This window comes from Pelobates fuscus, chromosome 1, assembly GCF_036172605.1.
Source record: "Pelobates fuscus isolate aPelFus1 chromosome 1, aPelFus1.pri, whole genome shotgun sequence".
NCBI classification, from domain to species: domain Eukaryota; kingdom Metazoa; phylum Chordata; class Amphibia; order Anura; family Pelobatidae; genus Pelobates; species Pelobates fuscus.
This window is the reverse complement of record NC_086317.1, coordinates 155,724,357-155,742,278: the sequence shown is the minus strand read 5'-3', so window position 1 is coordinate 155,742,278 and position 17,922 is coordinate 155,724,357. Positions and strand designations below refer to the sequence as shown.

Genomic DNA, 17,922 nt, shown 5'->3' with positions numbered 1-17,922 from the left:
AAAACCTCATCCCAACTGTGAAGTATGGTGGTGGGGGCATCATGGTTTGGGGCTGCTTTGCTGCATCAGGGCCTGGACGGATTGCTATCATCGAAGGAAAAATGAATTCACAAGTTTATCAAGCCATTTTGCAGGAGAACTTAAGGCCATCTGTCTACCAGCTGAAACTCAACAGAAGATGGGTGTTGCAACAGGACAATGACCCAAAGCATAGAAGTAAATCAACAACAGAATGGCTTAAACAGAAGAATATACACCTTCTGAAGTGGCCCAGTCAGAGTCCTGACCTCAACCCGATTGAGATGCTGTGGCATGACCTCAAGAAAGCGATTCACACCAGACATCCCAAGAATATTGCTGAACTGAAACAGTTCTGTAAAGAGGAATGGTCAAGAATTACTCCTGACCGTTGTGCATGTCTGATCTGCAACTACAGGAAACGTTTGGTTGAAGTTATTGCTGCCAAAGGAGGTTCAACCAGTTATTAAATCCAAGGGTTCACATACTTTTTCCACCTGCACTGTGAATGTTTACATGGTGTGTTCAATAAAAACATGGCAACATTTCATTCTTTGTGTGTTATTAGTTTAAGCAGACTGTGATTGTCTATTGTTGTGACTTAGATGATGATCAGATCACATTTTATGACCAATTTGTGCAGAAATCCATATCATTCCAATGGGTTCACATACTTTTTCTTGCAACTGTATACATATATATATATTTTTTAAGTCTCAAACTTTCCACTCGGAAATACAGCACTGGAGAGAGGAAATTCAACAAAGTCAGGCACAATGCACTTCAAATGCTACAATAAACAGTCTGCAAACTCTACAGGTAGGCTGGTAGATTTATATGGGAGAGAGATCACAAGTAAGTTGCTTTTTCCTCCTCAAGCATGCACTTATGCAAAGACACTTAAAAATTATAAGTGTTAATCATATGCAGTATGTGCATTTACAGGGAGTGCAGAATTATTAGGCAAATTAGTATTTTGACCACATCATCCTCTTTATGCATGTTGTCTTACTCCAAGCTATATAGGCTCGAAAGCCTACTACCAATTAAGCATATTAGGTGATGTGCATCTCTGTAATGAGAAGAGGTGTGGTCTAATGACATCAACACCCTATATCAGGTGTGCATAATTATTAGGCAACTTCCTTTCCTTTGGCAAAATGGGTCAAAAGAAGGACTTGACAGGCTCAGAAAAGTCAAAAATAGTGAGATATCTTGCAGAGGGATGCAGCACTCTTAAAATTGCAAAGCTTCTGAAGCGTGATCATCGAACAATCAAGCGTTTCATTCAAAATAGTCAACAGGGTCACAAGAAGCGTGTGGAGAAACCAAGGCGCAAAATAACTGCCCATGAACTGAGAAAAGCCAAGCGTGCAGCTGCCAAGATGCCACTTACCACCAGTTTGGCCATATTTCAGAGCTGCAACATCACTGGAGTGCCCAAAAGCACAAGGTGTGCAATACTCAGGGACATGGCCAAGGTAAGAAAGGCTGAAAGACGACCACCACTGAACAAGACACACAAGTTGAAACGTCAAGACTGGGCCAAGAAATATCTCAAGACTGATTTTTCTAAGGTTTTATGGACTGATGAAATGAGAGTGAGTCTTGATGGGCCAGATGGATGGGCCCGTGGCTGAATTGGTAAAGGGCAGAGAGCTCCAGTCCGACTCAGACGCCAGCAAGGTGGAGGTGGAGTACTGGTTTGGGCTGGTATCATCAAAGATGAGCTTGTGGGGCCTTTTCGGGTTGAGGATGGAGTCAAGCTCAACTCCCAGTCCTACTGCCAGTTTCTGGAAGACACCTTCTTCAAGCAGTGGTACAGGAAGAAGTCTGCATCCTTCAAGAAAAACATGATTTTCATGCAGGACAATGCTCCATCACACGCGTCCAAGTACTCCACAGCGTGGCTGGCAAGAAAGGGTATAAAAGAAGAAAATCTAATGACATGGCCTCCTTGTTCACCTGATCTGAACCCCATTGAGAACCTGTGGTCCATCATCAAATGTGAGATTTACAAGGAGGGAAAACGGTACACCTCTCTGAACAGTGTCTGGGAGGCTGTGGTTGCTTCTGCACGCAATGTTGATGGTGAACAGATCAAAACACTGACAGAATCCATGGATGGCAGGCTTTTGAGTGTCCTTGCAAAGAAAGGTGGCTATATTGGTCACTGATTTGTTTTTGTTATGTTTTTGAATGTCAGAAATGTATATTTGTGAATGTTGAGATGTTATATTGGTTTCACTGGTAAAAATAAATAATTGAAATGGGTATATATTTGTTTTTTGTTAAGTTGCCTAATAATTATGCACAGTAATAGTCACCTGCACACACAGATATCCCCCTAAAATAGCTATAACTAAAAACAAACTAAAAACTACTTCCAAAAATATTCAGCTTTGATATTAATGAGTTTTTTGGGTTCATTGAGAACATGGTTGTTGTTCAATAATAAAATTAATCCTCAAAAATACAACTTGCCTAATAATTCTGCACTCCCTGTAGTCTTCTTCCTGTGCTTTTTTTTTCTTTTTTGCCTTGTGTAGCATTTTGTATGCAGCACTGCGGAATACTTTGTTGCTTTATAAATACAATACAACTGTTATAATGTACAATGTTGAATCTAAAATGTGTTGATGCTTTATAAATGAATTATACTTAGTATAATTCAAGTAGAATATATTTAACAGTTCTGACATAAAGTTGCTAGATAAACTAGTTGTTCACATTTAATTCCCAAATGACGTAAAATCAAGTGCATTCCCTAATGCCAATTTTCCTTATATGAACCCGAAGCATTATCCAAGATGCCACTGCTTCTATAACACCTGTCTTCTTGTTTCTCAATGCATCACAATATATAACATAACAATAGCAACCATCACTGTTCACATAATATACAAATTAAGGGACCTAATTGCAGTCTCAAGCTACTATGAGATGTGACCTCAAGCCTCAGCAGGAAGGCATACAGCCACATGTTGGGCATCCCCATGACATGACTCCATAACATCATCTTGACATAACCTCAAGCCTACCAGAGAGCAAAATCAGTGTTATCAATCCTACACCCAATGTTCCAGCATTAAAGGGACACTACACTGCTCCCCCCCCTCCTCCCCCCCCCCCCCAATAATCACTGTTTATTAGATACTGGTTGGAAGCATCCAAGGTCAGGGGAATACCAATGCAATGCAGTGTACATAATAATTATTAATTATTATTATTATACCCCAAGTCCTGGGGAAAAAAGTGTGGGACCTCACCTAATTTTACCAATGGGCAAATAATAAAAAAATTAAAAAAAACAGCTACATACACTTTGGCAGCATGAGAATTAAGTACCGTGGTGACTGGCCAGCTCCTGGCTAAAAAAAAAAAAACAACAAATCATTTAATCCTCCCTTATGCCCCTACCTGCTATGGCTTGGGTTTGGGCATATTCACTAAATGGTAAGCAGCTATTAATATCCCATCCCCTCGGCAGTGGGAAGGGAAACTAGAATTATGGTACCCCTTATCCCCCTACTACTTCCTAGAAATGGAGGCATTACAAAAAATAGTGACTGCCCCTTATTGCCCCATATATCCAGACTACTCTTCATTCCCTAAGAAACAAATGCGTGTTCCACAATACTGTGCCTGCTCAACTTGTATTTTCTTCTTTTACTATACAAAATGCATTGGATTGGCTGAGATCATAAAGATTGAGAAGACCAGTGCGACGGGGAAATACAGATAAATCTTTTTCTTTTGTTATTTTTTTTTTAATTTCATTGGGGGGGAGGAGGCACACCTTCTAATTTATTACTAGAACACTATACTGTTAGGAATACATTTAGTGTTCATTTAAATAGACATGCAATGGGATATATTGAAAGTTTCAGACACATTACGTGACTTTTCTCAGGATGTTAAGGTAATGGGGTTGAAAGGTTCACTGTCTGCGTAAAGTAAGAAAGGAATACTGTATTGAAAAAATTAAAACAAATATAACAATTTAGTACATATAACCCCAAACATGCATATAATTCGTTTTGCATGTTTTCTTTGGAGATAAAGAAAGATTAGCTTGCAATAGCTGCAGATCTAGTATCTGCAGACACTGAAAGCCCTCCCCATTTACCCAGGGCACAAAAAGGATTGTCTATGCTGGGGAATGGCCAGTGGCTGCTCACTGAACATATGAACTCCCGTCCTGTCACAAACTTCTCAATTAGCTGTATTACAGCGCACTGAGAACTATTTTCAAAGCAGGCAAAGAACTCTGGGAAAGTGTCTGCCACTTGTGATTACACCCTGTTCCAAATTATTATGCAAATTATATTTAAGTGTCACAAAGATTAAATATTTTTTTTTTCAGTTTAACTCGTGGATGGCATTGTGTCTCAGGGCTCTTTTGATCACTGAAAACAATCTCGAACACCTGTGATAATTAGATTGCCAGGTGAGCTTAATTTAAGGAAAAACTACTAAAGGAGGGTGTTCCACATTATTAAGCAGAGCACCATTTTAATGCAATATGGGAAAGAAAAAGGATCTCTCTGCTGCCAAAAAGAGTGAACTAGTTCAATGCCTTGGACGAGGTATGAGAACATTAGATATTTCACAAAAACTTAAGCGTGATCATCGCACTATTAAGAGATTTGTGGCTGATTCAGAGCACAGACGGGTTCGTGCAGATGAAGGCACATTGAGGAAGATTTCTGCCAGATCCATGCATCGGATCAAGAGAGCAGCTGCTAAAATACCATTACATAGCAGCAAACAGATATTTGAAGCTGCTGGTGCCTCTGAAGTCCCACGGACATCAAGGTGTAGAGTCCTCCAGAGTCTTGCAACTGTGCATAAACCTTCTATTCGGCCACCACTAACCAATGCTCACAAGCAGAAACAGCTGCATTGGGCAGAAAAATACATGAAGACAAATTTTCAAACAGTCCTGTTCACTGATGAGTGCCATGCAACCCTGGATGGTCCACATGGATGGAGTAGTGGATAGTTGGTGGACGGCCACCCTGTTCCAACAAGGCTGCGACGTCAGAAAGGCAGTGGAAGAGTCATGTTTTGGGCCGGAATCATGGGAAGAGAGCTGGTCGGCCCCTTTAGGGTCCCCAAAGGTGTAAAGATGACCTCTGCAAAGTATGTGGAGTTTCTGACTGACCACTTTCTTCCCTGGTACCGAAGGACGAACTATGCTTTCCATAATAAAATCATCTTCATGCATGACAATGCACCATCTCATGCTGCAAAAAATACATCTGCATCAATGGCTGCTATGGGGATAAAAGGAGAGAAAGTCATGGTGTGGCCTCCATCCTCCCCTGACCTCAATCCTATTGAGAACCTTCCTCAAGCATCCTCAAGCAAAAGATCTATGAGGGTGGGAGGCAGTTTACATTCAAACAGCAGCTCTGGTGGGCTATTCTGACATCTTGCAAACAAATTCAAGCAGAAACTGTCCAAAAACTCACTCGTGAAGCTGCTATCAAATAAGGGGTCCTATGTTAAAATGTAACGTGACCTGTTAAAATGTTTAAAAAGTTAAAATGTTGTTATAAGTTGTATTGAAATAGCTTTTGATTTCATTAATTATGCTGCAAACACAACAAATGACAATTTTCAGTTCTTTACACCCTATAAAGTGTTTTGAAACTTGCTGTGCGTAAAAATTTGGAACAGTGCATTGTAAGGTTTTTATGTTTAAAAACAATACTGTTATCACTAGGAGGTTTGTTCAACAAAATTTGAATTGTACTCTTAATAGTTGATAACATGAGAATTATGCTGACTGTCATTTACATCAATTATTTAGGTAAATGAGGAAAATGTCATTTGCATAATAATTTGGAACAGGGTGAAGCTATAATGAACTAAACTAAGCAATACAAAAAAAAAACCCTGTCTGCTTTATAAATAGTTGTGGAGGTGTGACAGGATAGATAGACTGATAAAAGTGTGAATTTTTATTGAAATACACATTTTTAAAAAACAAAATATTACACACTCTTCACACAAAAAGCACATCAGCATGTGCTTTATATATTTGGAGTGTTCCTTTATAATAGAGCAGTTCATTTGTTTATTTATATGTCTTATAAGTGCACTCTTTCATGTTTATTATTTTCAGTGTTACTTTTTTCTTACCATCTGTATATCTGCATACTTTGATTGGTAGAACAGGTAGAACATTTTCCAGCACTGCTTTTTATTCCCAGTCCAGACCATTGCAAAAATACTTGACTACTTACAATGAGTGGGTGCCAGGATACTCCTGGCACCATCAGGGCCGGACTGGAAAAAAAATTAGGCCTGGGCATTTTTCAATCAGAGCAGCCCCCTAAGAAGGGGGCGGGGCCAGAGAGGGTGTGTTTTGTCATCACTAATGACAAGCACGCCCTCTCTCAAAGTGAGCATGTTAGTTCAATGCGCAGAGCCGCGCTGAAGAGCTCTGGCATTAGAAAAAGGCCTTGAATTTGTTCTGCGCAGCGCAAGCAAATTTAATAACATGCTTGCGCTGTGTTTGCTTTTAAATTGTCTCTGGTGTCTCCACAAGTGGGATACCAGAGGACAAAAGGGCCAGGAAAGTGCATGGTGCATATGTTTGGAGCCTGCTTGTGGGATTGCGTGTGTGTAGAGTGTGGTGTGGTATTGTGTAAATAGGTCAAATTCATTTGTGTTTGTGGTGTAATATGTGTGGCTAGGCGCTGTAGAGAGTGTGTGTATAGGGGGCATAGTGTTATAGGGGATGTAGCGAGTGTGTGCATACGGGTTGTAGTGTGTGTGTATAGGTGACGTAGTGTGTGTAGGGGTTGTAGAGAGGGTGTGTTTAGAGAATGTTGTATGTGTAGGTGGTGCAGTGTGTGTGTGTAGGAGATCTACTGTGTATAGGACCCAGAGTGTGTATAGGAGATTGTGTGTGTGTGTGTGTGTGTGTGTGTGTAGAGGATTACGAGTGCATATAGGGTAAGGGATCTAGCGTGTATCTGGAGCGTAATGTGTGTAGTGGTGCAGTGTGAGGGGTGCTGTAGTGTGTGTGTGTGTATATAATATATATATTTCTGGACGTATTGTATGTCTGAGGGGCGCAGTGTGTGTATGTATGTAAGAGGGGTGCTGTGTGTGAGGGTGTTTTGATGTGCCGTCACATTCTAGGTTTCTAATTTTCTTTGTCTGTTAACTCACTGAGGATTATTATATTTATATAATACATATATATATATATATATATATTATGTATGTATGTATGTATGTATGTATGTGTGGGAGTGTGCTGTATATGTGTGAGCGAGGGTGCTGTGTGTGTTTGGGTGCTGTGTGTGTCTGAGGGTGCTGTGTGTGTTTGGGTGCTTTGTGTGTTTGGGTGCTTTGTGTGTCTGAGGGTGCTTTGTGTGTCTGGGTGCTGTGTGTGTCTGAGGGTGCTGTGTGTGTCTGGGTGCTGTGTGTGTCTGGGGGTGCTGTGTGTGTCTGAGGGTACTGTGTGTGTCTGAGGGTGCTGTGTGTGTCTGGGTGCTGTGTGTGTTTGGGAGTGCTGTGTGTGTTTGGGGGTGCTGTGTGTGTCTGGGTGCTGTGTGTGTTTGGGTGCTGTGTGTGTTTGGGGGTGCTGTGTGTTTGGGGGTGCTGTGTGTCTGGGGGTGCTATGTGTGTCTGGGGGTGCTATGTGTGTCTGGGGGTGCTGTGTGTGTCTGAGGGTGCTGTGTGTGTCTGAGGGTGCTGTGTGTGTGTCTGGGGGTGCTGTGTGTGTGTCTGGGGGTGCTGTGTGTGTGAGTGTGAATGTATATTTTATTTAAATTGTAATATATTTTTTTATTAATAAAAAAAAAGTTATATCCCCCCTCCTCCCTTCTTATCTTTAGCCTGGAAGGAGGGGGGGGATCCGTTCTGTCTGGGGGGTGGGGGGGTTCCGTGCTGCCATCCTTCCCTGGTGGTCCAATGGTGAGAGTGAACTTTAGCCTATAGGCTAGAGTTCACTCTCGCGAGATCTGAGCGTTGCCGCGGTAATCGCGGTAACGCTCAGACCTCGCGAGAGGACCCGGCGGAGCTGCTGGCTAGAGCTCCGCCGGTCCTCTCTTCTGCCTCCCTCCCTCACACCCTCTCCTGCCGGCGGCCGCCTGTAACTGCCTCTGGGCCGGTGAGGGAGATCTTTGATCTCCCCACCGGCCCATGGAGGCACAGAGCGGGGCCGGTGCTCGGGTAGCGCGCTGGCCCTGCAGGGGCTGGCAGGGGAAATCCTGTGAGTGACGTCGGAGTGACGCCGGAGTGACGTCATATTCAGGCTCCCGGCATCATAGAAGGGCACGTAAGGGAGCAGGAAGAGCTCAGAGGACTGCGCTCCCTCATCGCCCGCCACTCTGAGCATCTGAAAGCATTGGGGGGCCCTAAGGTGGCCAGCGGGCCATCTCTTGGGCCCCCCACCCTTATTCTTACCTATGGTGAAGGGGGGGGGGGGACACAGCCAGCCCTGGTGGTCTGGTGATGAGAGCTACAGCCTGCAACTCTTCTGGCTGCAGGTTATCTTCATGCCTCTCACAAGCAGAATGGTGTGTCGGAGCATTGAAACACTCAGACCAGCATGCTCTCAGGAGGAAAGGCCTCCTAGGTCCTCCCTCTCTCCGCGTCCCTCCCACCCTCCCTGTCACTAACGAAGGGCCTTTGGGCCGGTAGGGGAGATCTTTGATGATCTCACTGGCCCAAGAGGGCCCAAAGCAAGCAAGCAGGGCCAGCTCTCCGTGGGCCAGCAGGGGAGATCAAAGGTTCTCCCCTGTCGGCCTGGGCACATGGGCAACACTGTATGGCCCTGTATTATACATAAGAAATAAGCTGCAGGATTTCTGATTGATTTATCATCTGATTTACTGCCTGCAGGGCAGTATTTCTTTACATTGCCCATTAATTTGTTTTAAATGGTTTTTATTTTTGTGAACGTTGTGTGTAGTCAAGTACTTAACATTTATGACAACATGAATGTGTATGCCTACGCAGAGGCTTAGCTTAGATGGAAAAGCGTTGTATGACGGTGAGCCGTCCAGTGCAACAGGTCAAATCAACGGTTGCAATATATCATTAACAAAGCGGTAACAAATTGAACTCTGTACAGTTAACAATCATATGTTGGCTGGTGACAATGCTGTGAAAGTTAGTAGTAGAAGCTCTTTGAGCATAGGTTGCGCGAGAGCATGTGTTCTCTCAGCCCCCTCTAGTGAGCAACACAGGTAGAGTCAGGTACTTGTATTCAGAAACTTGCCATTGTATAAGAGCCATATAGGTGATCATTATAGAAACAAAATGAGAAACGTTTGTCTTGTGTGTGTCTGTGTGTGTGTCTTAGTCATACGTAGCATAGTTGTCGTATAGTTCGGTTCCGATTCCAGTATCTGGGTGGCTATGTGTGTCCAAGTTAGGGCGTGTTTGTGGGACATTGCCTATTAATTTGTATAAATGATATGTGTCCCAGAAAATATGGTATCCCTAAATAGAGGAATACTGGAGAACTAATGCGCAACGAGTGCTGCTAGTGTATTCAAACTTAGAAAAGCATTGAATTGGAAGTGTGTGTGTCTGTCTGTCAGGGAGTGTGTGTGTGTGTAGCTGTCAGTGTGTGGCTATGAGTGAGTGAGTGAATGAATATGAGTGTGTCAAATCAGTGAGGATGTTTGTGTCAGTGAGTGTATGTCAGTGCGTGTGTATCTGAGAGTGTGTGCCTGCCAGTGAGTATGTGTGTCAGTGTTTGTCTGTCAGTGAAAGTGTGGGTTGTTTAACCCCTTAAGGACCAAACTTCTGGAATAAAAGGGAATTATGACATGTCACACATGTCATGTGTCCTTAAGGGGTTAAACAGTGTGTGTGCCAATGACTTTATGTGTGTGCCAATGACTGTATCCATCAGTGAGTGTATGTCGGTGCATGTGTCAAGGAGGGCGTGCGTTTGTCAGTCAAAAAAGTGGCTTTGATTTAAAGTGGCAGGGCAAATTTAGATTACAGGGGTGCCCGAATTTAGTCATGCCAAGGGCAGCACAAATCCAGAATACACCATTGCATTTAGTGCCTGTTATACTGACAGTCACTAAAGGTGGTTCTAACTCTTCAATGTAAACATAGCAGTTTCTCTTAAATAAAACTGCACATGTGTATGGCTGTTCCATAAAGACTACAAGTAAAAAGGTTTGAGAGAGTTTCCATATATTGCTTGGGATTGTATGGGTCACACATAACTCCAACGTTTTGGGAGATCACTGTATCTGTGTAAAAGATATTATTATTAGCATTTATGATACATGTTTCCCAAGATATTATGAGGTGCTTCACAATTTTACAATCTGGATAAAGAGAAGCAATTAATCATTACAAATTTAAAAGGAAAAAGAGAGCTTATCATCTAGAGAAGGTGAGGAGTAAGAAAATAATAGGAAGTACGATGTGAAGAATGATATTGCTAGGCATGATGCCAGTATCTAATAACACTCATGTCAATAAGTATAAAGTAAACCTATGTGGTGGGAACGTGAGACAATAAAATGGAGGACTGTGGGCTATTAACTCTGTTAGGAGAGACAGGGTTGACAGGTTTAGGGAATGAGAAATGCCCAGAGGGGTAATAAGCTTCTGTGTATTCTCTCAACAGGAAAGGAGATTAGACCACCCCAGGTAGTACTTCCAATAATTTGTTGATTTTTTGATTTACTGAAATATATAGATATGAACACCTCTGATAATTGACAGTTTTGCAACATTTTAGCATTGTGCATATTATTACACATTTTTACGACATCCGTGTATATTCCTAGCATTGTAACACTGATAATATGCACTGAAAAGCGGAAGTAGTTCAGCAGAAGTGTTGCTGCACTTCCTCTGCTAAGGGAAACAACCCCCACCCTGACTCTCTAGATTCTAGAAGGACCAACAACATCAGGCCACAAGCAATATTACGTTAATGCTTAGAAGGGAATTAAATCTAGAGACTGTATGGTGTAATTACCTTTAAAAAATGTAAAGCATTAAGTCCAGTTTTTAAAGAAATACTCCAAGCACTATAAACGATACAGCCTGCTGTAGTAGTTAAGGTGCCATGAGTGGGATGGCATTCTCCCAGGGTAAGCAGTGAAACGGTTTGTGTTTTTGACAACTTACCTGGGGTTTCCTTCTCCTCTGTACCCCGATAGCTCCCTGCACTGAACAGTACCAGGGGACTCTCAGCGACTGAGAGCGCTCATCTTAGGGGAACTAGTGTAAACTCCTTACAGGGAGCTTCAAGGCTGCAGAAGAGGGACAACCAGCACCTAGAATACCTGAGGTAGGTTGTGAAACCATGCACAAACAGCACTACTGGTACATGGAGTGTGCCTTTAAATGTACATAGCCAATATGTAGTATCAGAACTTGACAGAATGATGCTGCATTCATTAGTAATGAATCACTGTCACTGTGAGGGACTTACCACCATTGATGTAACCTCTTCTTTGCATTACCATTAGAATGAGTATCCAAAAGCTAAATGCAGAGGAGAAACCTCAGTAGGGCTGTTCACTACATTGCTTGGGATTGACGAATGGACGTCGCATCTCGTGCCCACTTTTACCTGCTCTCTCACACATGGATCACGAGAGTAGAAAGTTGGAGTGGTAAAGGACCTTCTAACCATTTGTATCCAATGAGAGGATCACTGCTACTCCCACACCTGATCTATTATATTAGAGGACCACTAAAGTCACTTACACCACTTCATCTCAATGAAGTGGTCTGGGTGCAGTGGCCATGCACGTTTAACCTATCAAGGTAAAGCATTGTCATTTTGTAGAAACTGCAATGTTTACCTCGAAGGGTTGAACACACCTCTAGTGGTTGTCATACTGAAAACTCAGTCACGTGATGCGGCAGCTCATAGGAAAGTAGTGGAATCTATATGCTTTCCTATGAGAAGCAGTGGATGCATGTGGTGCTCGATGCACATGTCCATCATGTCCCCAATGCTTTATGAGGAGCATTGGATTGGAGAATCACTGGAGTAGGCCTTGCCTCCTCGATAATGTTGCAGGAGGTGGAAAGGTGACAAGCACTGAGGGAGTCTTAGTGTTGGAAAAAGGCTGAATAACATCTTTATTTTCTTAATTTTATTGGGAACTAACTAACTAGTGACAATAGCACTATAACATTATGAATACAATTTTGTATTAATAATTCTATAGTGTTTCTTGAAGGCAATAAAAATTAAGAAATCGGCCATCTTCATTTTAAAACGTTGTACAAAGTAGCTCGGTAGACAGAATTTATCATAGAGCTGTAAAATAAAAAAAAACTACTAAGATATCATTGATATCTACCAATTTAGTGGTGGTTGTGGCCACTACAAGGCCTGCTACCTAATGTTGTAGCTGATAACCCTTGTCTGACTTTCAAAACTCCTCAGAAGAGCAGCATCTGGTGGAGGCAGCTAAGCAGCAATCTCTGAGTACTCTGGTAGCACTGGTCCATGCAACAATACTAAATATTTTGGAATATTTACTCCTGTAAGACTACTCTTGGTCTGGTCCTTTCAGCTTCCATTAATGGCTGCAGATCAAGGCCTCATCTTACCACCAGTTTTGTGGTGCTTCATGACAGATATCAGGTGCCTGTGTTCCAGTCATGCACTTGTTATTTACATCATTAGCATGCATTCCAGCTTGATGTGTGGCATTCACTGGCATGCATTACATAATATAATACAACAAATAAGCTACATAAAGTGTGCTTGAAATGCTGCAAAATTTCAAATGAGATTTGAGGAGGTAAAAGGCAAATGTTAAGTTTTGTACACTTAAAGGAACACTATAGTCACCTAAATTACTTTCGCTAAATAAAGCAGTTTTTGTGTATAGATCATTCCCCTGCAATTTCACTGCTCAACTCACTGTCATTTAGGAGTTAAATCACTTTGTTTCTGTTTATGCAGCCCTAGCCACACCTCCCCTGGCTGTGATTGACAGAGCCTGCATGAAAAAAAAACTGGTTTCACTTTCAAACAGATGTAATTTACCTTAAATAATTGCATCTCAATCTCTAAATTGAACTTTAATCACATACAGGAGGCTCTTGCAGGGTCTAGCAAGCTATTAACATAGCAGGGGATAAGAAAATCTTAATTAAACAGAACTTTCAATAAAGAAAGCCTAAATAGGGCTCTCTTTACAGGAAGTGTTTATGGAAGGCTGTGCAAGTCACATGCAGGGAGGTGTGACTAGGGTTCATAAACAAAGGGATTTAACTCCTAAATGGCAGATGATTGAGCAGTGAGGCTGCAGGGGCATGTTCTATACACCAAAACTGCTTCATTAAGCTAAAGTTGTTCATGTGACTATAGTGTCCCTTTAACTAGGAATGCTCTGAGGCTATGAGGCTAACTGGTCACCAAACATATGCTAAGTTGTATGTATTTCAAATGGACTGAATCAATGATTCTATTACACACACATATCTATGTATCTATTTATCTATGTATCTGTCTATCTATCTATCTATCTATCTATCTATCTATCTATCTATCTATCTATCTATCTATCTATCTATCTACTGGGTAAAACAGCATTTACTGTTTAACCCAATAATCTATGTCCACTATCCATCTTGAAATACTCTACAGCCATTTATACAAGCTATGCACATAGTAAGTATTACTGGTTTGTAGGAGGGGAAATTCACATTTTCAGTTGCAGCACAAAATAATAATAACAAAGTATTTAACCAGGAAAGGTACATTCGGATTACTCTGGTTTCCAAGTACGTCCTGGGGATGTTACCTTAGCCCAACATCCAGGGGTTTTTACTAAAATGCCCAGTCTTATCTTCTCATTTTACTGTACTGCAGAAAAAAATCCAAAACATGACAAATATTATATATATATTTTTTATTTATTTATTAAAAACCTTTAAAGGACCAGGGTCTCCATGCAGGGCCTCCAATAAACTTTAGCCAACTTTAACCCAACTTTAAGCAATTTCTGTTCTCAAGAACGTGTAGCAAAGCAGTACTTCAGCAGCTTCTAATTGGTATCGATGGGTCAGTTTTTTTTTTTTTTTGTTTGTTTTTTCAATTAATGGGATTTTGCGGCCCAAACCATTATTTAGCTGTACAAATCTGAGAGCTTCCATTTTATTCTATATGGCAAAGTGTGCAGGCTACACATATTTATTCACTACACTGGGAATTGCAGACCTAAATAGACTGATTGAAACATTTCTCAAACTCTATATACAGCTAGATTTTTCTATTTTGATTATTTTGTGGTCTAGAAATTGTATTGTAATTGGCTTTTCAATTCTACATTTTTATTGAATAAACCCATAGAAGTTAAAACTAGCATTTCAATGGGTTATAGACAAATTCAAGACATTCGCTAGTGGTGGTCAGTCAAGCCCCCACCATTAAACATCTACTAATAAATCCCAGCAAATATGATAAGCATTGTATGTGCCTAACAGCTATAATCTATAAAATAAATATTTCAGTCCAGGTCACATAGTTGACTGTTTGCTGTTATTCACTGTTAGTCATATAATCTGTAGGTGTCTAGAATCTTTCTCTGACAGCAGGAAGTGTTGTTAACTTTAAAAAAAATCTAACTGCCCCACACCTCCCCTCCCCCCAAACACACTTACTTACAATAATGATATATAAAATGATCTCCCACATACAGAATGAATAAGGCACTCTCTGTATAAAATGTTCAATTGACTGCTAAGGCAGAAATTCACTCCCCTTCCGCAAACCGGCAGCTATTTTCTCCCCCCATAGTGGACCCCTACCGTAGGGCTCATTACTACTCTTTTAACTGGCAACGCATACTTCATCCACTAATTTAAACACTTATATGGCTTTTAAGCTAGGGATTATTAACTTTTGGCACGCCATCTGTTGTGGCCTACAATTCCCCTGATGCCGAGCCATTCAAATGAGTGGCTGGGCATTAGGAGAAACACAGGGATTTATTCACTAAACACCAAATTGTCATGAACTGAACACAGAAAATCAACATTTAGGCTAAAATATATGTGAATTGGAAAAATCTTCCAATTCAGTTTTAATCACAACTCGGCTATTTTTAAGCCTAAATTTAGCAGTTTTGGTTTTCAGTTTACTACAATTCCATATTTAGACCATAAATCCCAGCGTGGTCATTACTTGAAGTGCCAAAGGTTACCCATCCCATCACTAGTTACCTCCTAAAATACTTGCTACAATCCCGTTACGGTCTTTTGTCTACAAACAACCCACACGGATCTCCCAATCTGCTTTACCTTAGTGATCTTTCTCGATAGGTTCTCTCTAGCTGTAAAAAAGTAGTCTTCAATTTCCTCCTCCAGGCTGCAGTACCCACTGCTCATACTTTCGCTCACCGTCATGGGCACCAAAGCACTGGCACCCAAACACTTTCAATGGAGTGAACAATCTGTAGACATTTAGCGTGTCATGGCCAATCAGTCGATGTGTCTGGATGTATCCTTTTATTTTTTCCTTTAATGCCTTATTGCCACCGGTTCAAAAACACTGGTCCTATAGCTTTATGGTTAAATGGAGGGCATGACCCAAGTAATGCCTTCTGTGATATTTTTTTCTTAGTTCAACACATGTGCTGGACCCCTGCCACTTCTATCCATTGCTCAGGTACGCTAGTGTGGCTGCCTGCTTGTCTCCGTCTCACTTTAATTTGCTTAGCATCTGCGGTCTGCTCAGTGTCTCTATAGCAGTGAGATACAGCCTTGCTCTCAGCCTCCTTCTCTCTGTTCTCCCCCACCTCTCCCTCCTCTTTTCCTGCTCGATGCAGTTTGTATTTCAGTTAAACCACTTCCCCTAGCTTGGTTCTTTTTTAATGCAGCGATTTGCTGGGTGCTGCAATAAGAGGTTAGCTGTGGGGGGTCTACAGCTTGTGGTCTTCATAAAAAGGCCACGCTCCCACAAATAAAAAAAGATTAATAAAATGCATCTATGCACATCAACAATTCTTAACACATTCCGAATACCTGTTCTTCCTATGAAATAGACTGACACGATGAAGCCAGGGGAAAGCTATGGTATCTGAACGATGAAAACTGTTAAATCCAATACAATCACAGTCAAAGAGATTGAAAAGAAAGGTTAAAGAAGGATTTGTTTAAGCTTTTGCACATCTGAGACTGGTTTTGTGAATTTGTACTATTTGAATGGTAAAGGCCAACTGCTAACAGGGAATGGTAGGAGACGCTGGTCACCACAGTATGACTTTGTAATAGGTGTTACGGTGCTTTGTTTTCGCTAACTTGTTTGCCATATTTTTCAACGATGAACCACCACCCAATAGAAAAATGCTTGATGGGAATCCATTGAAAAAAAAAGACTAATGGAGGAGATGGAAACAGACTGGAATGACTTGCGTAGAGTAACAGATCAGCTCAATTTAGTTAATTGATGAAGAACAGAAATATATGGCTTTATAACTAGATACAAATGGGGTATGTTATATTTTGACCTAACAGAGTACAGTTTAATTTAGTAAAACACAAAATACTTTTTGATGTGGGCTAAGCAATAAACACATTAGCCATTGCAGACTATCATTGTAAATCACTGCATCCATCATGGCATGTGCCAACATTACAGGCTGGCGATTTGATGAGGCAAATCTGTTTTCATGCCACAGCAATATATGTTCATTGCTATTAATGTGACTTGATTTTGACAGAAGAGGTGTATCCACCTCTTAATGAACTTTCTTTTAGTTACTGTCATATACACAAGACTGTATTTGTCCAGCAATAGTTCCGTGAACATGACGATGAATTCATCATGCCCAGCTCCCAAATATCAGCCCAACTGATCTTCTGGGGTATGAGAGGAAACAAGTTTCTGGTTTTTGGAAGCCAGTACCAGTATTAGCCAAAGGAGGTAACATTTTCCAGTATCACTATAAATCACATTCAATCTCTTTTGCAGTCTATACCCTGAAACATTAATAATTATACAAAGATACAAGTGAAAATCATGTGTAAACTACACAACTGTGTTTTATTTGACTTCAAAATGCCAACCACATGGAGTAGAGACCTCTCAAAACCCGATAAGGAGCAACCACTCATTTGGTAAAGGAATGACTGCGACTAACGGTTACACAGGGGACACCCTCGCACTGATGTGGGCGCCGGAGGGGCCCCCGAGCCGCTGCTCCACTTTCTTAAGCAGGACCGGCTCAAGGGATGCATAGCACACCCGTACTGGGACACAGCTAGCCACTTGACCACTACGATCGCCCTCTAGGGGCCCCCACAGGCCCAGGGAAACGGAGATGGGCGGAGGAGACAGGGACGGACTCTTACCCCGACACCACACCCAATGGCCCGTGCGGACCGCAACGGACAACACTGACAAGGCTTCACTCAATAGTACCTAACCTTTTCTTAGTTTCTCGCTTATGTGGTTCTATTTTTTTTTAATGTATTTTATATAACAATGTAGTGACAGATTACGCACATTTTAGTCATGCATCCAAAGTGCAACTGAGCATATTGATCATATCGGCTTCTGCGTCTTACTGTTTTCCTTATTATCACATGTGTCACGACAAAAATAAAGAATTAAAAAAAAAATGCCAACCACTTTTCCTTTTCTATGTCTGATCAATATATCTAGTACAGTTAGCATGATGGCACACATTCTATGCAAAGTGTAGAATAATTCCGATTTGAGGTAGCAGCTACACTGACACTGTCATAGAACTACCAGTGATAGAATACATATGCAGCCAGTAAGGATTAAGTTAAATATCTGAGGTACATTACGGAACCAAGAGACATGTCAAACCTACTGACAACCAGTTCTAGACATCTAAATATATTATGGACAATCTGCACAACTCGATTACATTGCCTCAATTCCCTGAATCATGTAGCATT

The 17,922-nt window shown here is 41.4% G+C and overlaps 1 protein-coding gene across 3 annotated transcripts in view; it reads right to left on the bottom strand.

The window, feature by feature from the left end:
* Positions 1-17,922, bottom strand: part of RASSF5 (Ras association domain family member 5) — a 103,833-nt gene that overhangs the window by 23,598 nt on the left and 62,313 nt on the right. Inside the window, exon 1 of one of the 3 annotated variants that reach the window (XM_063451097.1) lies at positions 15,295-15,741. The exons of the other annotated variants lie outside the window; for them this stretch is intronic. Within the exon in view, the coding sequence (XP_063307167.1) occupies positions 15,295-15,399 (105 nt within the window). The 5' untranslated portion in view covers positions 15,400-15,741. Of the gene's footprint in view, positions 1-15,294; positions 15,742-17,922 lie in introns of those variants that run through there. 3 annotated transcript variants of the gene reach the window in all.